Source organism: Barbus barbus (genome assembly GCF_936440315.1).
Source record: "Barbus barbus genome assembly, chromosome: 28".
Lineage (NCBI taxonomy): Eukaryota > Metazoa > Chordata > Actinopteri > Cypriniformes > Cyprinidae > Barbus > Barbus barbus.
Genome location: NC_136756.1, coordinates 15,680,524 through 15,706,918, shown reverse-complemented (window position 1 = coordinate 15,706,918; position 26,395 = coordinate 15,680,524). Strand labels below are relative to the sequence as shown.

Sequence of the window (26,395 nt, the reverse complement as noted above, 5' to 3'; positions counted from 1 at the left end):
GCTGAATTTTGACATGATCTGCCTGAAATAATTATACTATGCTGATTTTTTATATTTATTAGTATTATCAATGTTGAAAACAGTTATGGTGCTTAATATTTTTTGTGGAAAAATTATAATTCTGTGATTTACTCATCCTCATGTTGTTCCAAACCTGTATGACTTCCTTCTTTTGTATTCAGTGGAAGCAAGAAAATCTACATGTTTAAATCTACATAAGGGGGAATAAATGATCAAATAAAAATCATTTTTGGGTGAACTATTCCTTTAAGAGCTTTAAATAAAATTAGTGTCACTAGTCACATATGCAGGTGGTAAATAGTAGGAGCAATAGGAGTACAGAAAGCTTTCTGATGATGGTCTTAGATTTGACTTCTGCCTTGCACTACCACAAAGTGTCCCATCATCATCCCGAGAGGTTATCAAAACCCTGGCATTACCAGCTATGAGGTTACTAATATCCACACATCACCATTGAAACTATCTGCTAACTCCAGCTCTGCGGCAGAGTGGCGGCAATCGCATCTGATAAAGGTGATCAGATCCATGCGTGAAGTGCAGAAACGGCGAGAGCAGACGGTGATACGCCCACACACAAAATGAGAATGTGCAGAATAGAGCGAGGCATTATGGGATGCTAATGGTGTCATTCTCTTGCCAGAGAGCCCGGAGAGGCCCGCTTGTTTCTATTCCACAGCGGGAAATGAGCTCTTATCTGTCCCTCTGAAGATAAGAGGCAGTCCTCTCTCTGTCTCTGTCTCTGTCTCTGTCTCTCTCTCTCTCTCTCTCTCTCTCTCTCTCTCTCTCCCTTTTCTGCTTCTGTTTTTTTTAGACTTGAAATTTACAGTACTGTCTCTCGAGAAGACGCAGCTCACCCCAACTGTTAGAGGATGACAAACATTTCACCGCTGGTTTGAGATTCAGCATGCAAAACAAATTTTAAATGACAGAAGCACTTCCTGTCACGCCATGGCCTCAGAAATACCCCTGCTGAAGCTCTTGAAACTACACACTAAACAAGCAAAGAATGACAGTTGTGCTCCAGCGATTGTGACGATGGAACCACCTAGAATGCTCTGCTTTGACCGTTACCAAGTCACCCTCATGTGTTTCTCACCATTCCCAGAAGTCAACACGATGAGCGAAGAGTCCAAAGGTCGATGTATGTGTCGATTCATGCTGATGCAGTCAGCGGCAGCGATTCAGCAATATGGCTGATGTTTTCCCACGGTGGATAATATTTTATTGATTAGACCAGGCTTGAAATTTCTCACAGGCATTTAGCATGCCTCGCTTGCTGTAAATATAGCTGTTATGAGTTTACGTAGACCGTTATCGGATATTGCGGATTTGGCCTCCATGGACAGTGCTGGGGTTTTAGATTACATTGTTTCGCAATCAAAACATAATTACAGATTTTTAGACTCACATTTGCTTTGGATCTGCTTTCCAAGGCCGCTCTTCAAACCCGACCCATTCCTTGAGATCAATACGGAGACACTTAAAAGCATAGCAGTGTCCTTACCCACAAAAAGGTTCGTTTTAATTAATGGAGCTTTGCGAATCAATCAATCATACATCATAAAAACATTCCACCTGCTCCCGCAGGATAGGAAATGGACTGATAATAAATGTTTAATGGCTGAAACTGAAGGTTGATTGTCTATTGAATTATGCCATTTTATAAATGCATCTGAGTAAAAGAGATAGAAACAGCATTTTTTCTCTTTCAATTTATTTGCGGAAGATGCCGATCTATATGGAAGATCAAGACCAGACATAGAGTGTCATGTTTTATATATATACTGTAGACTGTGTACAGTTCAAGTGAATCAATTCATGTATGGCTTCAGCTTGAATATATGATCATTAGTCTGATTCGTCCTTCCTCGCCTTTAATTATGTGCACAGATCTGTTTGAATTGTGTAGACAGAAAGTTCACATTTATGCTTTCAACCTGTTGAAAGCAAAGTGTCTGTCAGCGTAGTTTGACTGAAAAGGAACGCTAGCTCTGTTGCAAACCTTGAACTGTGTCCCTAGGAAACCTTTCAAGCCATCATAGGCAGTGTTGGAGAGTAACTATAATGCAAATTCATAATTTAATTAAATTCAATTCAAGTTTATTTGTATATCGCTTTTCACAATGCAAAAGCTTTACAGAAAATGTAAGTTTCTACATTATGTTTAGTAAAAGCTTATCAGTAGTGACTATCTCAAATTGATGTCCATATGGCAGAAATGTATGGTAAAAATCAAGCAGTTAGTTAATGTCACTTAATCAAACAGATGGTGAACACTATTAACAGCAATGATTATATGTTGCGATCAAACTTATAGCAAAATGTGGTAGTTTTGTATGTTGTCTGAGGGTTGGCATCATCTGAGGTCAAAATAAATTTAACTGTTACAGTTACTGAGAAAAAATGTGTAATTAAATTACAGTTGCTTATGAAAATGTTAAAGATCACAAAAGGGTCACATCTGAATATTTTCTCAAACAGATTTGATTGATTTCTTTCCAAAATTGCATTGACTGCTTTAAAATATTATGACACCAGTGTTTCAGGAGTTCAGGACACAGAATGACACATGCTTATTTGATATCAGTTTTATTTGCTGTGTAGGTTTGTGTGAATGTTTTACTTTTTTAAGATTTTTTTCCCAAATCATTATTAGATGCCAGTGTTTCCTGTTTCCTATGCAAAGATTTGATTTCAAAAACAGTATCGGAACTATTAACCTCAAAATGATCTCAAAGTAAAAAAGAGGTGCTAAAGTCTGACTTTGTGGTGGCTGTGCTTTAAAATTAAATTATTATAATCTTAATTCAAGAGTAAAGAAGGATTATGAAAGTCTGGCAGTAATCAGCATTGACTACCACTGTAAGGTTAACCGTTACTAAATGATTAACAGTTGAAAACATGTTAGAAAAGTAATCAAAAATGTATCAAATGTAATTATTTTAAATGTAATTACTTATTACATTTAAAATAGGGTAACTTGTAATCTGTAACCTATCACATTTACAAAGTAACTTTTCCAACACTGATCATAGGCTGCTCCAAGACACAAGCAATATTTTTATGCTGCCGTCTAAGATACCTTCTCATCATATATTGTTATTATATATCACAAATCTTTCCTATATATCCTTCCAAATCCCAAAATGCATTGCATCAAGCTCAATAAAATTAATTCCAACATGGTGAACGATGTGTAGTATGTCTATATATGTTTGTTTACAGCATTTATTACACATTCTGATACAGTACATGAGATATCAGTTGCTGAGTTGTCCGTCTTCTCTCCTATATGTAGGATGTTCCAAATTAGTCACTTATGAGGTTTTACTGTATTTCAGTTAGGGTGCCTTAGAAGTCAGCTCCCTATACAGGGAGCAAGCCTGCTTTACTAGGTTTTAGAACTGCGCTTTTGGCTCTGGGTGTATTGAATTTGTGTATTTATATTCTGAACTGACTTGACTACCTGGCTGAATTGATGATAAACCACTAAGGGCAGAATACCTTCGATAAGAATGAATAAACAGTCTCAAAGGTTAGGATACAAACTGTTTTCTACACAGCTTTTGGCTCTTTGATGTAGCTTGATATTAAACAATATTGATTCTCGAGTCACGGCAAAGAAAATACACACACATTCACACACAAGTACCCCTCCCAGCCCATTAATATTTTAGATGATTTGATTACATGATATCAGACTGGTACTTCAGACAGATTTGATAAGAATGAACTTAAAATGGCTGCCTTGGATTAAAAAAACAAGCCCACAGCGCCTCTGAAGTGGATAGTTATGTAAAGGCTCTGTCATCTCAGCCTCCATGAGATGGCGTGTACCCTGTCTAATCCCAGTCTAAATATTATGCTAATGACTAGCCGGAGCCCACGATAATACAACTCATAGTGTGCAGTGATATGTTGAGTTGACGTGTTTCAGACCTCTCTTGTTTGTGAAGGTGAGCTTCATTTCCTCCAAGATCAAAAGAGGGGATTTTTTTTTAAAGGTTGTGTTGGTGCCATGTTTATGAATGCATAAAGGATGACATTTGTATTGCACGGACAAAGCGTGACATTTGGATTGGTACAAAGCTTGCCATGCAAGTGTATATGGCAGTTTATTATTCCACATATATATTTGTAGCAGTTTGTATTCTGTCATAAGAGTACTTTCAAGGGAAACTTCAAAAGCATCAAAGTCTTTTACATGCCCATCCTCCGATCCCCTTCATATCATGTATTGATTGAGCAGGAAAATCATTTTCCAACACTCTCTTAAAGGGGACTGGGAAATTTTGATCTCTGTGGAGAGGATTTGTTTTTCTGTGTTTTTTACAGGTAGCTTGACGCATTTCAGGAAGTATTGCTTTTTCTCTCAAACGCTGTTGTTTTATTGGGCAAATAAATCAATAGTTGTTTTCTGTTGTTATCCGACTCGAGAGGAAAAATGAGCACAGTAGGGCAACGAACTGTTTGTTTATGCGGCACACATTAGCTAAGTGTAATTAGAGTTTGGTGAACAGATTTGTGTTGGGTATTAAAGCATAGCCCTAAATTACTCGTCTAAATCATGATTGTTTACTCCTTGCTGTGTTTCTATGTAAAAACTTGTTTTTTGTAGCTTGTGCGTGTGTGTGTTCCTGTTGCATTGTATTAGTAATTGATTTTCATGTTGTTGTTTTTTTTTAGTGGGTCTAACTGATGTTTACTTAACACTAAAATATGAGGTATTCAGCAAATTTGGTGTGTCATATTCTGATTGCAACTTGCTCTGGTTTAAAAATAGCCAGAACCACAAGTTTTGTGTGTGTGTGTGTGTGTGTGTGTGTGTGTGTGTGCATGTTTATGTGGTTTATGAGGACACAAATTTGTATAATGACATGGGTATGACAGAGGTATTACAATATGAAGGTGGTTTATGAGGACACTGCCTATGTCCCCGTAATTCAAAAGGCTTAAAAAACATACTAAATTATGTTTTTTTGAAAATCTAAAAATGCACAAAGTTTCCTGTGAGGGCTAAGTTTAGGTGTAGGGTTGGTGTAGGGCAATAGTATAATGGTTTCAGTATAAAAACCATTACACATATGGAGAGTCCCCATAAACCACAAAAACCAACGTGTGTGTGTGTGTGTGTGTGTGTGTGTGTGTGTGTGTGTGTGTGTGTGTGATAATATGAGCTGTGTTGCAAAAGCCAAGCATTGTTAGACTAAAATGTGTCATGGCTTTTCAGAATAAACATTAACAATAACACCACATGGAAATGCCAATAGATAAATCTATCAGCTCACTGACTGTATTCCAATCGGGGCAGCTGGTCTCATTAAATTCAGATGCAATTGGATGAGAAAATGGCTGCATCTTTGCATTGAATCCGGAGAGGATTGAGTTCTAAGAGGACAGCGTATGTGTCGCAAATTTAACTAGCAATCAAACGGCACCAACCAAGCACATCAGAGATCTCTGTCACATAAAAGAAATAACATGAATGTGTTGCGTCTGTTCAAATCAAATAACTGTTTCACAAAAACAACAAAGAATAATTCAGTAATTCCCAGAGGAATATTTGAATGCTCAGAAGTTGCTCTGTAAAATTATCTGAATTATTGGGGAGAAAAGAAAAGTGGTGGGGTTGGTAAGATTTAGTTTGTGTGTATATATATATATATATATATATATATATATATATATATATATATATATGTGTGTGTATATATATATATATATGTTGAAAAAAAAAAATGTATCACCAAGGCTGCATTTATTTGAAAACAGTTCACATCTATGATTTTTCTTTCTTTTCAGTAGATGGAAGCAAAAAAAGACAAATACATTAGAAAGAAACTCCCTATACTTGTGTTCTGAAATAAATTAATTTATGTTTAAAAGTCTATAGGCTGTTAGTGTAATCAGTACTTCTTTTATGTGCACGCCATCAACTTACTGTGACCTTTCTGCATTTCTTCAGCTCGCCACTTGGGACCCCATCCACGGACTGAACGGGACACTAACAGATCGAAAGCTGGAGAACAACATGCGTGGGGTGGTCCTGCGGGTGGTCACTGTATTGGTACGTACCGTTACAGCTAGTAATGTCAAGTCAAGGGCTTTATACGTCATCTTGCAGCTACAATAGTCCTCATAACTACAAAGTTTTACAAGATGTCAGTGCTCTATTATTCACCGTTGCTCAGAGATGTCTTTCCCTTTACCTCTCTAATATAAATGACATCAAACTTAATTAGGACTTCCCATGTCTCGGAGTTCCTCTGTTTGACTGGACCTCATAAGGTTGAAGTAACACCAGAGTAATCCATATTCATTCCAGTGAGCTCCAGAGGTCTGTTCACATCAAGTCACCCGTCTCTAAGTTCATTAAGAGTGAGTTTTGGGGTGCAATGAACGTAGACCAGTATAGCAGGGTTATATTGAAATTTGAGTTTCGCTATTTACCCTCCAGCGCTGATTTGAGTGAGTCCCTGGAGTTCTTTAAAGCTTCAGAGGTTTAAATTCTTCATATCCCTGCTTTGAAGTTGGTCGGAGAAGAAAGCGGTGATGCTGCTTCTCTGCGTCTTTCCTCTTACTCTCCTTTACCCCTCTTTTTTTCTTTATTCTGTGATTTCTCGCCGTGACAGAATGCTGTGTGAATAACTTTTTCACAAGAATCGGAAATGACGTCAGCGCAGGGTAAAATTAGTTCCGTTAGAGGTCTGCGCCTATTATATCACTGTGCCCTTTTCTCAAATAATGCTTCTTACCTTTTCTCTTTTGTCTGTTTTCTAAGTTGTTGTTATATAATCTATAAAGAAATAACATTTTACTTGTTTGTAACTTATATGGCCACTCAGATCGCTGACTCATGAGATAATGTGCTTAACATAGCGCTGGATGGTCGTCTCCGGCAAAGTCCCTTTTTTAAATAGTCTTTGATATCCGGTACATTTGAGCGTATTATCTCAATTTACTCAGTCATTTCCCTCAAATCACCACATCATGTTAAATTACTTCAAAATGACAACATTTATGACCAGATGCACATTTTTCCAAGAATACATTAAACAATTCTCAGTCCAGTTGAAGCATATTAAACTCAACATAACAACGTAATCCAGATAGAATAGGAACAAAGCCATGAATACGAGTCATCTCTTGTTTAATATGTATTTCCCAGGGCACATTACAATGTACATTTACTCCATCACAATAATGCAAAGGAGAGCAAATAGAAAATACAACATTACTTTAATAATAATAATAATAATAGCGGAAATAAACTCACTTGGAGAGTCATAACGCACAGTCAGCACCAAACGGACAGAATGGCAAAGCAAACGTTAACTGAATTATAACTGCCACTATTTAGAATTAAGTCGTGACGTATTGTCAAGTATGGTGACCCATACTCGAAATTGGTGCTCTGCGTTTAACCCATCCAAGTGCGCACACACACAGCAGTGAGTAGTGAACAAATGCACACACACACACACACACACACACACACACACACCCGGAGCAGTGGGCAGCCATGCTGCGGCGCCCGGGGAGCAGTTGGGGGTTCGGTGCCTTGCTCAAGGGCACCTCAGTCGTGGTATTGAGGGTGGAGAGAGCGCTGTACATTCACTCCCCCCACCTACAATCCCTGCCGGCCGGGGACTTGAACCCGCAACCTTTCGATTACGAGTCCGACTCTCTAACCATTAGGCCACGACTTCCCCAACAAACTTGTATTTGTGATGACCCAAGCTGACCAAACAGTTAATTGTGAAATGTTTGCGCTTTGTAGAGTACAGTACCAGCAGTTCAAGTATTTTAATAGGATCTAATTTGTAAAAAAAAGACTTTGATTCTCAAATTCATTCTTGTTAAGTACGGCCGCTGTTGTCACCGGAACTTTTACCCTGCAAGCACCAATCTGGAAGCCAGAAACGCGGAAGTGTGAAAAAGGCTAATCGAGAGCTGAAACATTGTGTGGCCCAGACAGTATTCGGAGACTTCTGTAAATATGGTCAATTGTGTTACATCTTACTGGTCACTGACTGCATAATCACATTACAGTAGATCAAATATTTAACAAACAAACAAACACACTAGCACCTGGTGGATCTGTGGAATGTATTAAAGATGAGTGATGCAATTTTTATCAAGTCTAAATAAGTTTATCTCCAGTAAAATTTGCAGACAGTGAACCAATTGAACTCAAACTACGTTACAACAGTCAACAGGGATTGAAGAATAGTTTGTTCTGTTACAGTAAATTTTTTGCACAACAAAAAACACAGTAATATATTTTTTTAATGTATTGAAGATGGAGGAAGAAGTAATATAGTCAAAAATAAAAATGACTATCACGTGTCTTCTTCCATTTTTCAGTTTTTCAGAGCAAAAAGTATTTCCAACAAATATCATGAATTATTAAATATAATTACCTTTACTAACCTTCTCTTGTCAGAAAAAAAGGTAGTTTTTTTTATCTTTTAAATATAAAGAGACTTATTGATCTCATGGGGGGATCTCTGATATCATTTCCTGCAAGCCTTAGTTCTCACATCTGAAAGCATGGCTGCTGGTTTGAGTTGGTTTAAGCTGGTCAAGTGCTGGTCATGTGCTGGTACAGAGCAGGTCCTGAGCAGGAGCTAGCTGCTTAAGACCAGCTTAGTACCAACAGACAACCAGCTAAGCACCAGCTTAAACCAGCAGCCATTCTTCAAAACATACCTAACCAGCATATGCTGTTTTTTTTTCAACAGGGGACATAGGGACTTAAACATTGAGGACACTGAAATCAGTGCTTAACACGTTCATTTATAAGCCAATGTGCTGCAGAGGCCTGTGAATTCATGCACAGGCAATAGAGAGAATGAAGATGAGAAGGAGAAGGAGAGGAAAGTACTACTTTTCATAGTTTTCAGAAGCAAACTCAGATTTCATTTGGTTTGTGCTGTTCACACTGAAAAAAAAACAGTCACATGAGCACAAAAAACAGATTTGGGCCACCTTTGCCTGGAGTCTGAACATAGCATTATCAATTAATCTTATTATATGATAGTGTTATCATGTCAATATTCAATATTCTGTATCTATTAAGAATGAAACAGAGTTTGTCTTATCTGTACCACTGGCACTGAATGTTCTGCTCAAAGACTCTGGGATAATAAGATGACGACTTTTATTTGTAGTTCACAGGTTTTCCAGCCAGGCATTAATTTACAGTCTTTACATAGAGACTAACTGAAGCTGTGATGTCCTAGAGTGAGAAATTGTAATAGTTCAAACACCGTATTAAAATCAGGATGAATCCTTCCTACGGTGGCCGAGAAGTGCAAAACAAATCACGATTCTGAAAACAAAATAACAAATTACAAACGCAAATGCAAATCTAAAAAACAAAATAACAATTCAGAAAACACAACTACAATTCCAAAAACATTATAACAATAAGAAAACACAATGACAAATCCGAAAACAAAATAAATAACAATAAAGCTGTCCCTACACCCACCCTAGCCCTACCCGATACTTTATTTTCAACTTTTGGATTATTTCCTTATTTTTTATTGAAAATAAATGCCTTTCTGAAAGTTTGGCAAAAGGCGGACTTGAACCCGGGTCGATCGCATCCAAAAACACAATGACATACACTCTGCCATCTGCACCACTGGAGCTGATGCTTTAGTTGACTCTGCTGTTCTTCTTCTGGTTCTTCCTGTACATCTTGATTGACAGATGTCTCATCCAGTCAGCGATGAGTAATCTATTCCCAAACCAATGGAGCTGTCTCAAACTATACCTACCTCTTCCGGTTTGTCTGATTTGTCGTTGTGTTTTCTGACTTGTTATTTTGTTTTTTAGATTTGCATTTGCAATTTGTTATTTTGTTTTCAGAATCGTGATTTGTTTTGCACTTCTCGGCCACCGTACCTTCCTCAAAAATTAAGGAAAAATCGAAGAAAGATAGAGTGCCTTGTGGTAAAACATATGGTTAGGGAGGCGGGGAGCTTGGAACCATGGGATATGTGGTCGTTTGTAAAGTAAACCTTCAGGTGGATGGGGAAGGCGCATGCTCCCTGCTGGTGGCTGATGGAGTGCTCCCTTCAGTCTTACAGCTAGTTGGTACTTGGTAGAGGCCCACCGGATCCTTGCAACTTAAACTCCCCGCTGCTCCCAGCTGCCCCAGTGGCAGGCGTGTCAGGATACACGACGTGCCAGCTCTGACAGCTCTTCACCAGTCTGAGAAATGCTGGTGCTGTTCCAAACGCTAAAACTGACTGAGAACACACACACACACACATCTGCCATGAAACCTTGCAGTCTCAATGCACCATGACACATGTTTTTGATTCTCTCACCAGTGGATCATAGCTGCATGCATGAGAGAATCTTCACAATGTCTTGAAGAAGATGGAAAACCATTCTCTAACCATTAGGCAGTGTTGGGGAAAGTTACTTTTAAAAGTAATGCATTACAATATTGCGTTACTCCCTAAAAAAGTAACTAATTACGTTACTTAGCTACTTTTTATGGAAAGTAATGCGTTACGTTACTTTTGCGTTACTTTTGCGTTACTTTTTAAATATGAGCAGGGCTTGATTGTTTTTAATACAAGAAATTACATTAATACAAATGTAAAAGCCCTGTATCTTGTGAAGGAAAAGTAAATTCACGTCTGTAAAGTAAAACTCAGGATAAGAAGGTTTAACACTCTTCGGCAATAAAAAAGCAATGAAGTACAATTGTTAGTTTATCTAAAGTCATTTGTGCTTATTAGTATGGTTGAACTGGATCATCAAAGGTCAGCAGCAAAGACATTGGTTAATAAAATGGGATTAGATAAATTTGTGTTGTTTAACATATTTAATTATTGCAGTTTGCGTCATATTCTGAGTTTGCATTTCACTGTTTTAATTCATTTTGATGAATACTAAATCTGTTTTTTGCGAGTGGGATGAATTCATGCACATTCACATTTAGATCTATAGTAACAGCATGCTCACACAGCGCACTGTCAGTCAATAAATGGGGAAAAAGTAACGGAGTGTCTATTTACACTAACTCCGCCCACTAACGTGTGATTGGTTTAGTCAACAATAAAAAAAGAAGTTAGTTCAACATCAGTTTTAGGGGCGTAGATGGTAAGGCGTATGCTTTTTGACGCGATCGACCCGAGTTCGAGCCCACCTTTTGCCAAACATTTTTTTCTCCCTTTTCAAATCTCATATCGCATCAGAAAGGCATTTATTTTCAATAAAAATGAAGGAAATAATCAAAAAGTTGAAAATAAAGTATCGGGTAGGGTTAGGGAGGGCTTTATTGTCCCAATAAGGTGGCATCCATTTAATAAAATTGAATTAAAATTATAATTTACACTCAGTACGTTATTATTGCGTACTGTTTTATAATGTACTACTGAGGTGCAGATAATTGCCACTATTTGCAATAAGTAGTATAAATAGCAGAAAATCTTGCTATTTTAACATAGTGTAAATAGAATCTATAGCTATTTGCACTTAGTGTAAATAGCATCTTTCACAAAAAAAATATGCTATTTGCACTTGGTGCAAATAGCCGCTGCCAAAAAGTAACTGGCGTTACTTTTTTGAAAAAGTAACTCAGATATTTTATTGTAAATGAAAAAGTAATGTGTTACTTTACTAGTTACTTGAAAAAAGTAATATTACGTAACTCGCGTTACTTGTAATGCGTTACCCCCAACACTGCCATTAGGCCACGACTTCCCCCCTATATGAGTTATTAGTGAATACATATATAGACAAAAAATAATGAATATTGTTTTAATTCATTCATAATCTTCATTGCATTGTTTGGTATTATCACATAAGATTTTACAACCTAAACTAGCCTTGTCATAAAAATGTTAAATTATCTTTAGATTTGAAATGATGTTTAAAGAGACTTATTGATCTTAACATGAGCCTGCAGGGATCCTCTCTATGATATAATGTCCTGTTCTGTGTTCCTGCACTGTATGATTTGATTTGTCAGACTAAAGTTGTTGTTTTTTTTTTTCAGACACACTTGTTCTAAGAAAAAATAGTAAAAAGTATGATTTTAAGTCTATTTTTGTTTTCTTTATCAAGATATCAGGACATTTGCATAATCTAGAAATGCTTGGTTTTATGCTCCCAATATCAAAATAAATTTTAATTCAAAAATTCATTGTATGTTTGAATTGCGTTTTATGTAGGTTTGAATATATTAATGGAATAGTTCAACCAAAAATGAAAATTTGCTGAAAATGTAATCCTGTTGATGAGTTTGTTTCTTCATTGGAACAGATTTGGAGAAAAGTATGATTACATCACTTGCTCATCAATGGATCATATGTAGTGAATGGGTGCTGTCAGAATGAGAGTCCAAATGGTTGATAAAAAAAACATCACAATAATTCACAAATTATTCACATAACTCCAGTCCATCAATTAATGTCTTGTGAAGTGAAAAGTTGTGACTTTTTAAGAAACAAATCCATAATTAAGGCATTTTGACTTTAAACCATCTCTTCTGGAGTCCATAATCCAAAATAATGCTTTCTGTAGTGGAAAAGTCCTTCCACTTTTAATTATAAATTCCCAGTCTTAACGATAAATGCATTTATTGCAAACAGCACTTTGCTTCACGAGATGTTAATTAATGGACTGGAGTCATGTGGATTACTTCTGAATTACTGTGATGTTTTTATCAGCTATTTGTACTCTCATTCTGATGGCACCCATTCACTGCAGAGGATCCATGAGCAAGTGATGTAATGCTAAATTACTCCAAATATGTTCTTGTCTGAAGAAAAAAAAACCTCATCTCTTAAATAGCCTGAGGGTGAGTAAATTTTTACTTCTAGATGACCAATTCCCTTAACAAATAGTGTCACAGCCTACACTCAACATCAGCTTACACTCTTTAAAGTAAAGGTGCTTCAGAATGCCATAGAAGAACCTTATTTGCCTAAATGATTCCATAAAGAACCTTTAACATCTGTAGAACCTTTCTGTTTCTCAAAAGGTTCTTTGAGGCGAAAGAAGGTTCTTCAGATTATAAAAAGGTAAGAAAGAGATTGGTTCTTTGTGGAACCAAAAATGGTTCTTCTATGGCATCGCTGTTTAAGCACCTTTATTTTTAAGCATGTACATGCATACACGCAGCAGCAGTACTTACGGAATGATGTTTACTGTATGTTAGCAACATGCATCCCCATAGCCTGTACTGATCCATGCCTGCTATTGATTTCCATAGTAGCGGCAGAGATTGTCCACAAGATCCGTGTGAATTTGAATCACTGCACATGTAGTCGTGTGGAAGGGATGGCCGTATAATGAGAGGGGAAATCGATGCAACATGGGTTGAACACGGGTGTGGGGAGCGTACCCCTTCTGGGCCGGCTCAATAAGAACAAGGCTACATCTCAATGTAGATAAAAAACGACACTGGAGGAATCCTGTTAAAAGGGTCATTGTCGCTGTGCTTTTGCCCCTGGTCTAAGTGCTACAGATATTCTTCAGATCATGCTGATGGCCAATTGGGCCAGGAGAATCCGGCAGGGGTCTCGCACAGGCCCCTCAGAGGGAAGTCTGATATATGGCACCTCTTGGCTATAGTGCGAGTTGGCATGCATATCCTCACTTCCTCTAATAGCTTATTGAGCGAGTGGGGTCTGGTGAGGATTAGAAAGCGCTGGCTTAATGTGCAAGCTGCATGCAGTCAATAACGCTCCTTCCATGATAAATCTGTCTGACATATTCCCAGAACCACTTCAGACATCAATAGGGATTTGTTTAAGAGAAGATGAAAAATAAACAGCGGGCTATTATTTTCACCGGGCCACCGGTGCTACGCTAGCATGGTATTGGTTCGCAATGGTATATGTGTGGAGCTGTTGGAGACTCTGGAAGGAGATGTTTGCTGGTCACATGATGGTTGGTCAACTGTGTATTGAATATAGCCATTCAGGCCTGTGAGAGCTTGCTAAGTTCAGCTCCAACACTGCAAGTTTTTTAGTGCAGATACACAAGGGTATGTAATTCGCTGGTGTTGTCAAGTGATTGGATATTATGCTAGAGTGATTTCTAATGGACTTCAACAAAAAGATGCTCAACTAAATTCAAACTTCATAATGCTAAAGGGAAAGGAAAGAGTTCCAGCTGGTTCTGAAGACTTCTTCCCTTGGTAATTTTGAGTTTTCAGTTTCTTTCATTGCTCTTCAGAACCTAGTGTTGTAGCCTTCAAGTTAGTCTTGAACAGTCCTTCTTTTAGAAGCCTCGTGATTTTCAGAAACCCCTTCAATATATTTTCATTTTACCCTCTCATGTATTCAACTGATAGGATTGTGAGAGAATAGTGCAAATGTCCATATATCTCTGTCGTACTTCCACAGTTTTGGGAACTTGCTTGTCCTTGAGTGTTTTCTTTTCAGCATTACTGAAGACATTTCCACTGCTCACACAGAGTCCTCGCTAAACTTCCTCCTTATAAAAAAATAAGCATTTTCTCTGTGTGACCTTCAGAAACTCTCCAGAGCCAGTTTGGCAGTGTATGACAATGTTTGTAGACCTTTTATGAAACACCAGTAGGCCCAAGGCTCAGACTAAATCCAAATCGCATCATATCCACCTCCACAATAGTCTGCCAAGCTGGTTTTGGAGATCCAAGGAGACTCCGCTCGTTTTTATCAGTGGAGAACGACTAATCAGTTTAAATGGCGGCCTGTCTCGCTGCTTCAGAAGAGCGGTTTCTTCAGCCATAGGCAGAGCTAATGCTTTTATGATGAGTGTGAATACGGGTATATATTTTTCCTTTAAAATCCATTTCGTAAAGAAAGACTTAATTTCTTTGATGTGAGCACAGTAAAACCTTAAATCCCTAATTGAGCATTAGGGATCTTATGAGTCAGTCAGAACCCACTATGAATAATGTATGACTGACAAGCACCATCAAGTTAAGTAATGTTTTGATAAATCTGAATCTTTATGTTGAATTGAAATAACAACAAAGTGTCAAGTTCAGTAAGAAAGGGGTCTGAACAAACCATTCTCTCTCAGAGTATTCATTCATTTTCATTACAGGTCATTATGAACTAAACTGTTTGAAGTGAACCATGTAAATGTCTGGAGAAACTTCTCTTTCACTACTTTTAGTATGATAATGTTGGAACGCTAATAATTTAGCATGTCACTACTGAGGAATTGCTGTTAAGGCCGATCTGCCCTTGTGTGACAGTGAGACAGTTTCCTCTTTGAAATGAATCAGAGATCATTACTATGTTCTTTACCCATATACGTATATGCCATTTCATTTTATTTGTTTCCTATTTATTTGATCAAAATGACATTATCCTTATTATAGAATTATCACATAAATAATTTATAGATTTTATATGTTTTAAATATACAGTATACAAATATATTAAAACAGGAAAAAATGAAAAATAAATATGCATATTTTAAAGAATATTTTATGCAGACTTACATCTACACTTCTATTTGTTGTCCTTCTGTTTTTCAAGAGAACACTGTAATCTTATATTTATGAAAATATTTATAAAATAAAGCTTTATTTTTTATATACATAAAAACTACTACTATGCACATTGTTTTTTTAGCTTATTTTCTGTTACAGTCTTGATAAGTTTATAGTATCAAAGATTTTTTTTTTTTTCTTTTCTAAAGGCCTGCTGTGTCATATACTGTATATCCTTTTCCAGGGTTCCTTTAGTTCCTCTTTGGCTGGTGTTCAAACCCGTAGTCTTTGTGAGATCAGCCCAGATCCTCCTGTATTATCTGTAAAATTTACTCAACTACCCTAAAAGCAAAGCTACACCTATTTACTTTCCTCACATTACTCTTGATTGGATATGGCGTGGCACCAATTCCCCTCTGACTTCTTTTTCTGAATTATTCCACAGCTCATAAGAGGAGGTTAAAGCCAAGTGACATTAAGCTGTAGCCCATATACAGCAGCATTGCCTCCTGCTGAAAATAAAATCAAATTATGAGCATTAGCTAAGCCGCTGTAGGAGCTTATGCGTCTGCTTCAGGTAAACACTTGTGTCAGCTTCAGAAACAGATCTGCCACCCTCAGAATCATGAACGTCAAGCTGTGTTCTCAGTAGACTATTTATGATACCCTGCTGACTCTAAAAGCGGTGCCCTTACTTACCTCAATGTCCGTAGGAATTACCATTGGACTGTTTTTGTATGTCTCTCTTAATACTCTGACTGTTTTTGTTGCTTTTAGCTCAATGATTTAGATCCTTTATAGGCTGATATAATGATTTCTCTGCTATTGCTCTTTCCAGGAAGAACCATTTGTGATGGTCTCAGAAAATGTGCTTGGCAAACCTAAGAAGTACCAGGGTTTCTCAATCGATGTACTGGACGCTCTGGCCAACTACCTTGGCTTCAAATATGAGATCTACGTGGCCCCTGATCACAAATATGGCAGCCAGCAGGCTGATGGAACCTGGAATGGTCTTATAGGAGAACTGGTTTTTAAGGTAAGACACAATGTCTATCTGGGATGTGCAAAATCTTGAATTGGGGAGCGTGAATTTAAATTGAATTTAGCTAAACCCTCAGGAAGTTGAATTGGAATGACAGAAGAAAAATGTATTCATTGCATTCTGGGAATTATGGTATTTCCAACCTAAGCCTGTTACGGAGCTCCAAGGAGGAAGATGAGATCAGGCAAAGATCCAAATCCAAAATAACAGTCTTTAATAACAGGCTACTCAAAAACGTGTAACATAGACAATAACTGGCAACTGAAATGGGGAAAACTCAGGACCTATAAACCCAGGAGCTAATGGGATAATTAATGAAACAACAGGTGGTGACGATGAACTTAACAAGACACAGGCAAAAACTAGGTCAAAAAAAGAAACTCACAGACATGTGATATATCGCCCCCTCCCGGGAAGGCGTGTCCTCACGCCATAAAGAGTTCAAACTGAGGAGGGAGGGTGGGGACTCTGGAGGAGGGAGTGGAGCAGGAGAGAGGGCAGTGGAAGGCGGAAGGAGCCAAGGGGAAGCCAGGAGCCATGTGTTGAGCCAGAGACCAACCAGGACGAGTCGAAGGTGGGAGGAGCCAAGGGGGGAATGACACCTTGACAGTCGTGGACACCCTGGGGATGACCGATGGAGATGCAGCCCTCGCAGATGGAGACCCAGATGGAGCCGAAGAGCCGATGAGTCCACGCTCAGCCGATGGTCCTGGAGACCGAGGAGGAGCTGCGGCGACGAGCGTCTGAGGAGGAACCGGAAATCCAGAGGTCAGAGGCTGAGCTGGTGGGACCGAGGACAAAGGCAGAGTCGGAGGGAAGTAGGAGCCAGCCGAAGCCGTAGGTGCAGGCAGGTCGACAACTGACCAAGGCGGAGCCGGATGGACGAGGGAGCCAGGAGAAGCCGTATGGCCGATGGTTTCCGGTGGAGCCGAGGGAGGGAGGAGCCAAGATGGAGCTGAAGTGTCGACGGACCAAGGTGGAGCAGGGGGCGCAGAGGTCTGAGGCGGAGACAGGGGATCCTCTGTGTAGGATTGAGCTGTTGAGCTGATGGTCCGAAGACACTCGGCATATCCAGTTGACCAGTGGGAGGTGCAGAGGGGCTGAAGGACCTCAGCGATGGTGGGGCTGACGGACTGGTTGAGTGAGGAGGCGGGAGAGGGAGGCTGGGTGGGGATTCAGGAAACACAGGAGATTCAGGGCTGGAAGGGACCAGTGGAGACACAGGAGCATTGGGAAGAACAGGGAGCTTAGGGTTCACCTCTCCAAAAAAGTCAATCAGGTCCTCCGAAAAAATGTCCTTTAGATCTTCATAATATCCACCAGAGGCCAGTTCGTACTCACTCATAGCGGTAGGAGTGTGGGCAGGATAAAACTCCCTCAGTGCTCAGCGGTGTAGCGGTAGGACACACCTCACACACCTGGTCAGACCATTGCGGGGTAGTAGGCCTCGGGGCGATGGTAACTTCCGACCTTGTCCTTGGTCCAAGTTCCTCCATCGCGGCGCGCCGAACTCCTCGGTCAGCAGTGGGCTCGTGCGACACCTTCGTTGCATCTTTCGCTGGTGGAACGCGTGCCTTTGACCGCTCGCTCAGGCTGATGTAATAAAAAACACAGAGAGAGCGGTCTAGATAGTGAGTGAGGCACGCGAGCTGAATGAAGTCCAGGGTGTGAGCTTCCAGCGGGCGATCTCCCTGCTCCAGGCAGAGAAGTTTTACGGGGGGAAGGTCCATTGAAAAGTTTAAACAAAACAAAAGGGGAAAAACGCTGCTCAAACAGTTTAGGCCAGTTATTCTGTTGCGGAGCTCCAAGGAGGAAGATGAGATCAGGCAAAGATAATCCAAAATAACAGTCTTTAATAACAGTCTACTCAAAAATGTGTAACATAGACAATAACTGGCAACTGAAATGGGGAAAACTCAGGACTTATAAACCCAGGGGCTAATGGGATAATCAATGAAACAACAGGTGGTGACGATGAACTTAACAAGACTCAGGCAAAAACTAGGTCAAAAACAGAAACTGTGTGACAAAGCCCCAAAAGTCCTCAGAATCAATCAATATCTCTGTCTATCAATGTCTATCTATCTATGTGTCTGACTTCAAACGTCACCCTTGTATAACTGACATGTTTAAAATTCAGATTTAAATGCTGCAAAACTCAAAGCTCATTTATGTATACATACACTACATGGTGAAAACTATTATATGTGAACACCACTCATAATTATGAGTTGGCTAGAGTAAATCCAAGAGCTTTCTGACCCTCTACAGACAGCAACACAACTGACACATTCAAGGCCCAGAAAGATAGTAAAGACATTGTTAAAATAGTCCTTGTGACATCAGTGGTTCAACTTTAATTTTATCAATTAATTTTTTGCATCGTGGTACTCTTGTGAACACGCTTTGAAGACTGACACAGAAGAGATGAAATCGTTGAATTATTTTTGTTCTCTTTGCGCACAAAATGTATTCTCGTAGCTGCATAAATTTACAGTTGTACCACTAATGTCACATGGACTGTTGTAACGATGTCCTTACCACCTTTCTGGGCCTTGAATGTTTCAGTTGCGTTGCTGTCTACGGAGGGTCAGAAAGCTCTCAGATTTAATCAAAAATATCTTAATTTGTGTTCTGAGGATTAAATGGGTTTGGAATGATGTGATGCTGAGTAATTAATGACAGATTTTTCATTTTTGGGGGGTGAACTAACCCTTTAAGTGTTAATGCCTAAAGCTGAAAGTACCATTTCAAACTATTTTAATGATGCAAAATTATTTTAGCTCAGTCAGCACTGCTTTTGATTTGCCTACCATAATACAGTCTGGCTGAATGCTGCAGACTTGTGTGCTTTGCATTGGCTATCTTGGGCTTTTCTATTTCCCTAGTATTCCAAAACAGTCTGCACTACTTTGATAAAGAAGTGCGCAGATTTCTTACATGTGAATGAGGGAAAACCTCATACTGAAATGCTGTCTGCTGGCAGATAAACAAAAGGCAAATCACGCAGCAGTGAGAGGTCAGATACACATTTTCAGGGCCATTACTCCAAAACTCCTACTGTTTTCCATTCCACAGCTTTTTCAGTTCTGTGACACACCTCCGTTCCTACTGCTTCCTGCGCTTAGAATATTCCTCACCACTGTTCGGTCAGAGGAATAGAAACATGAGCCACAGTGTACTGCTGCTTATCTTCATTTCCAGAGAGATAGACCAAAACGCAAGGAAAATATTAAGGAGCACTAATCCCATTGTTACGGTCTCTGTTGACACATTGTTTTCCAACAACTTCACATCTGTGTGCTTTCAGGATACACAAGACCTTTGATGTTTTATTGCAGTTCGGTATTTCAGCAAAAGAGGTTTTGATTTTTCGTTTGCTTTTTGTGTTCTAATCTTGTAAAAACAATTTAAAAAAGGCTGTTATGACATGATACAACAGGCCAGGGCATTACAAAGGGGGAAAATGTTTCTTTAAACTACAGATGTTTGGGGTCAATACGATTAATTTATTTATTTTTGAAGAAATTAATATTTTTATTTAGCAAGCGTGCATTAAAAATGGATGACTGAAGTGACAGTGCAGGCTTACATTGTAACAACAAAAAAATAAAAGTCTTTACGAAAAATGCTGTGAGTTAATGGCTGCTGAAAATCTAGCTTTGTCATCAAAGGAATATTTTTTTTATAATGTATTAAAATAAAAAACAGTTAAAAATGTTGGACTGTTTCAATTTGCACTCACGTTTTATGAAGCCAGCCCTTGACCATCTTTTTTTTTTACTATTTTCACAAGTAATGGTGAATATTTCAAAGCTCTTAGTACTCTCCTAACAACCTATCAAAAGGTCATTTAAATATATATATATTATATTATTCTCTCTATTCTGAAAGTGTAGTTTGTCAGGCCCTTGTTATAAAGTAGGCAGTCTGGAACTTCCAAGTTTCAGGGTCGAGACAATCAGAGAGGCACTTGTTGTGTGGATTAACATTTGAGAAGTGATCCAGGCGCCGGATGCTTCTCTAACCCTGCTCAAACACAGAGGTCCTGTGGCGGTCCCTGATCTCTGAAGGTGTCCAGGAGGGTTAATGGGAGTCAGACAGGTGACACTCGCTCTCGGCCTATGATAATGACATGCTTTTGGTCTGCCGATGGTAATGTCTCTTGACAGGAACTCTCTCAGGCTGCAGAGGTCTCATCTAATCTCACCGCTGCAGTGTGCACCTAGTCACAATAATTTCCAGAACTGCCAAACAAGAAAGAAAACACAAATTATATGCTGTTTAGCATTTAAAAGCCATAGAAACAATTTTAGTTTTGGCAGCAGACAGTTTTACTGCAGTATTCACTGGAGGAAGATGTGGATATTTTTATTTATTTGTAATGTGATTGGGACAATGAGGAGTGCTGTGTATTTGCACGTTTACTGATTGATCATAATGGAAATTATCATTTATCATTAAGCTTATTTCTTTTTCAAGATGAGATAGCAAATGGAAATTGATTTTTACATTTCAATATGTTTGTATCCCAGTATTGAAGATGAATTTACTATATTTCTTCATATATACACAAGAAATAATGATATTGACTTTTTTTATCCAAAATAACTTGTAGTGGATTGGTATAATATGCATTTTTATCAGTTCATTCCCTGAACCCAGGAGTTGAACCTGACCTTGATGTTGCAAGTGCCATGCTCTTCTGCTACTGGAACAAAATTTACCAGTATATAATAAAAAAATGTTATGATAAAATTCCCAACCTAATATAATGATAAAAACATTTGTGACCTTGGACCACAAAGCCAGTCATAAGGGTCGATTTTTCGAAAATGAGATTTACATTTACCATTGATGTATGGTTTATGATAGGATAATATTTGGCTGAGATGCAATTATTTGAAAATCTGTAATCTGAGGGTGCAAAAAAATCTAAATATTAAGAAAATCACCTTTAAAGTTGTCCAAATTAAATATTTAGCATATTACTAATCAAAAATTAAGTTTTGATATATTTACAGTAGGAAATTTACAAAATATCTTCATGGAACATGATCTTTACTTAATTCTGGCATAAAAGAAAAATCTATAATTTTGACCCAAACAATGTATTTTTGGCTATTGCTACAAACATACCCCAGCTACTTAAGACTGGTTTTGTAGTCCAGGGTCACATTTATTTAAAAAAAAAAAAAGTATTTATTTTCTATATAGATTACAAAACAATTTTACTTTACTTAAAAGAATATTTCAGTGATATGGGCAGTATTAACTGGTTTAATGAATCGAATGAATCAAACAGTATTTTTGCTACTGAAATTTAAACCCGAGGCAAGAATAAAGTGCTTATGTCATAAGGAATCATGTTTTCCTTGAGTATGTGATAAAAGTGTTTTATTATGAACGTAATTTGGGGATCTCAAAACGTTCTTCATAAAGAGATTGATTGACACTAACTTGCAAAAATATATTTTTCAAAAAAGGAATTTCACATTTTAAATAATTTTATATTTTTTGAATTTAATATGATTGTTAACGTGTGTTTTCTGTGAAATTCTGCTCTCATTTGCACTTTCTTAGTGTTTGGATTGGCCCAATATTTTTCTTGTTTTATGCTGCAATTGTGATGCACATAGAAATCTGTTCTTTGTGTGATCTGGTTTTAAATGTCGGTTCTCTGTGTGTCTTTTTGTTGGGTAGAGAGCAGATGTAGGTCTGTCAGCCCTGACCATCACTCCTGAGAGGGAGAGCGTGGTAGACTTCACCACTCGCTACATGGACTACTCCGTCGGTGTGTTGCTGAGGAAGGCGGAGAGGACGGTGGATATGTTTGCGTGCCTGGCCCCTTTCGACCTGTCTCTGTGGGCTTGTATAGCCGGTACAGTACTGCTGGTGGGCACTCTGGTGTATCTCCTCAACTGGTTGAACCCTCCCAGACTGCCGATGGGCTCGGTCTCCTCCACGACCCTCTACAACTCCATGTGGTTTGTCTACGGCTCCTTCGTTCAGCAGGGTGAGTTTGTACTTGAGCGTATGATATGCTTTGTGTTGAACGAAGAATGGAGATTCGAGAGTGAGAAAAAAGTAGAGATATAGAGAACAGCAGGGCAGAGAGATAATTTTAAGTGCTCACTTTCTGTTTAAAGTGTGTCTGTGTGTAATGGTAGATGTGTGTGAGTGTTTTGTGCACCAAAGATTATATATGACAAAAGGAGAAAAATACAGAGATAGAAGGAGTCAAGGGAATGTTGAAATTATACACAAATCATATCTGCACTTTCTGGTTTTCTTTCAAATTCTTAAAGGGTCAAAAGCTGTTTTTTGGATAAAAGATGGAAAAATCGAAGAGTGGGAGTGGGAAAGAGAAGGAGTAATCTTTAGAAATGGGAAACAAGAGAAAAGAAAGAAAGAAAGCCACAGCCATATCACCCTGTAGCCCAAGACCGGTTGCCCACTGAAGCTAAGCAGGGTTGAGCCTGGTCAGTACCTGGATGGGAGACCTCCGGGGAAAACTAGGTTGCTGTTGGAAAAGGTGTTAGTGAGGCCAGCAGGGGGTGCTCACCCTGCGGTCTGTGTGGGTCCTAACGCCCCAGTATAGTGACGGGGACACTATACTGTCAAAAAAGCACCGTCTTTCGGATGAGACGTTAAACCGAGGTCCTGACTCTCTGTGGTCATTAAAAATCCCAGGATGTCTTTCGAAAAGAGTAGAGGTGTGACCTCGGCATCCTGACCAAATTACCCATTGGTCTCTGACCATCATGGCCTCCTAATCATCCCCTTACACTGATTGGCTTCATCACTCTGTCTCCTCTCCACCAGTAAGCTGGTGTGTGGTGGGCGTTCTGGCGCACTATGGCTGCTGTCGCATCATCCAGGTGGATGCTGCACACTGGTGGTGGACGAGGAGACACCACCCCTCACAATGTAAAGCGCTTTGAGTGCTTAGAAAAGCAGAAAAGCGCTATATAAATGTAATGAATTATTATTATTATTATTAAGGCCAATCCCAATGTTACGGATGTGAGATTTGCAGTCACAATGTGAAATGGAGCTTCTGAGGGAAAGTACTAATTATAGCAAACCATTTGTATGCATTTTTATAAACCCCTGCAGATCTTGATTTAGATTTCTTTCTCATTTTAGAGAGATTAACTTGCGGTATGGACAAAAATGAACATTTATTGTTTGTATGTACTCTGTGACTTCCAGAATCCAATAACAACAATACCTACAGAATTAAAGTTTGGCTCTCCTGTGTTTGTGATGATTATTGTGTTTTTAGGGAAATATGGACATTATTACTTATGAAAGCCTCTAATGAGCTGTTAACTCAGGAAGTGTTCTTAATATGTGCTTTTATTTAAGATTCATATGTGCCAGACAGATGTCCTTGACATCTATACACTACACAACTATAATGAACATGTTTGACTACAGTATAATGAACATGTTTGATATTTTGAGGTGTTTTCATTTGTCATGCATCTCCTAGCAATAAGGCTCATATTTTTAAAATTAGCATAAATTTGCGGTGTTCTGAATTAATTGAAAGTCTGGTAGTGGGTGATCTTCAATTGTTTAGTGTATGTTGCAAAAATCTTTCTTTCTAGCCATTTAAAAAATGGCAAATGTATGATGCCTAGTGTTTTAACATCTGTTCTGATTTTAAAAGTTGTGAAGTGTATTCCAGACTTTAGTTTTACAATAAGGTACCAAATAGATATGGACAGAATAAGCATTTTGAGCATTTCATGTGCTTGCATTAGTGTTGTCAAAAGTACCGACCACGATACCATTCGGTACTGAAATTTTAAAAACATCCATTTCCGGTTAAGATTTGAGCGCTGTTGAGCAGATTCTTAAACAGCGCTGATTGGTCATTGTGTTCACGCGCTCAACAGATACATCTGTGATTGGTTTCAATGATCATCGCTTCACGCTCTTCACCGAGCGCTTCATTGATCATTGAAGCCAATCACAGATGTATCTGAACACAATGACCAATCAGCGCTGTTTAAGAATCTGCTCAACAGCGCTGAAATCTTAGTGGCAAATGGACATTTTTAAAATTTCAGTACCGAATGGTATCGTGGTCGGTACTTTTGACAACACTAGTTTGCATTACATGTAACATAAATAAATTACAAGTGGCATATAGGAGAAAATGTGCCTATGCGTGTGCCATCGGTCAGTTTCAATGAATTTTCTATTGATATTTTTAAACGCAAGAATGTGTCCTTTGAAAAAGGTCATGTAGATGGTGTATAAACATGACCATGTGAGAAGCTTATTGAGAAGATAAAGTAAAAATCCAAATAAATAATACATTTCCCTTTAATAATTCCATTAGAAAGCATTAATACAGTAAAATTGAGACCTAAACGAGGTTATGTTCTTTGGATAAACACTTCATTATCCAATGGAAATTTGACATTTGCATGGAGTTGTACTTAACCAAAAATCAGTAAATTTACATGAGCTGGTTATAATAATGATGATTATAATAAGACAGCCTAATTGCTCCCTTGTATCTGGGTCCATTTCTGTTCTAATTGCAATCTCTGCTTCTTTTTGAAACATGCTCATTATAGTGAGAAATCAGTTTATTAATGCGCTTTCATCAGACCACTGAACCAAGTTCGGTATCTTTTTAGAATGAAATTGTTTAAATGGAGCTGATTACATGCTGTGGAATAGGCTACAGCACCAGAATCAAATAGATGCAAACGTATACGAACAATTGCGCTGTGTGCTCACTTGCATTCCCCCAACCACTTAAAACATCACTATCATCCTTTGTCTTGCAGCCCTGTTTGATGTTTTGCAGAGAGCTGGTTGTACAAATACACCCAATCTCTAAAACAAGAGAGAAGGGAACGGGGAGAGAAGGGACGAAGCGGGTATGGCATAACTAGAGTTGCTCTCTTTGATGAGTCACTTTCTTCTGACTCACAAAGACCTCTGCCTCTCTCCTCTGATGCTTCTTGACTTTTTGTTATATATATCCTCCTTAAATAAATATAATTTTCATATTCATTTCTGTACTGCTTCTTTCTGTATATCTAACACAGAGAGAATTAATTACATGTGAGCTATTTCATGTTGTTGGACCTTTGCGGTTCATAGTAATATTAAAGGAATATTCTCAGTTCAAAGTCAGTCAACTGCACTTGTGGCATAATGTAGATTACGACAAAAAATGTACTGTTTAATGGTAAAATAGTCCGTTTTCGCGAATCTACTTTTTGTTCACAGTGAAATTGATGAGACCTTCACACATAAAATGTTTTAATAAATTCATTATAATAATTTATTAAATAATTATTGATAATGATAAAAATTCTTTTTTAAATGATTCACAAGAATAAGACTAGTTGTTTTTATTGTTATTATTAGTTTATCAGTGATATTTTATTTCACTGTAACATATTTTTTATAAAAAAAAATTAGATTTTTTTAAGAACCTGAAACAAAACCAACAAAGAACCATTGCATTAAATTATATTATTATATATATTATATATATATATATATATATATTATTGTGTGTATATATTATATAATATGTATGTATGTGTATATATATATATATATATATATATATATATATAATATATACATATATTTTTTTTAATCTATTTTCTGACTGTAGCAAATAATTTTAAAGCCTGTGAGAGTTAACATATGCTGATTAAAGTCCACAGTTGGTTTTGAATGGTTTTGAATTAAATGCACTTTTTGTAACATCTTTTAAATCCCAGAAGATCTTCCAGAAATGTGTGCGTTTGTAAGTAAAACGTGTAGATTTGTAATTAATTTCAAGCTCCCTAATGTCTTCAGCTTACTAAAGGAGCCACGTTAAT

At 38.1% G+C, this 26,395-nt stretch overlaps 1 protein-coding gene across 1 annotated transcript in view; it reads left to right on the top strand.

The window, feature by feature from the left end:
* The window catches only part of LOC306848013 (glutamate receptor ionotropic, delta-2), a gene marked incomplete at both ends in the record, with an annotated part of 396,902 nt that overhangs the window by 289,749 nt on the left and 80,758 nt on the right, over positions 1 to 26,395 (top strand). The window contains 3 exons of the mRNA XM_079382321.1: positions 5,987 to 6,088; positions 16,323 to 16,520; positions 22,230 to 22,542. Coding sequence (XP_079238447.1) covers positions 5,987 to 6,088; positions 16,323 to 16,520; positions 22,230 to 22,542 — 613 coding nt within the window. The remainder of the gene's footprint in view (positions 1 to 5,986; positions 6,089 to 16,322; positions 16,521 to 22,229; positions 22,543 to 26,395) is intronic.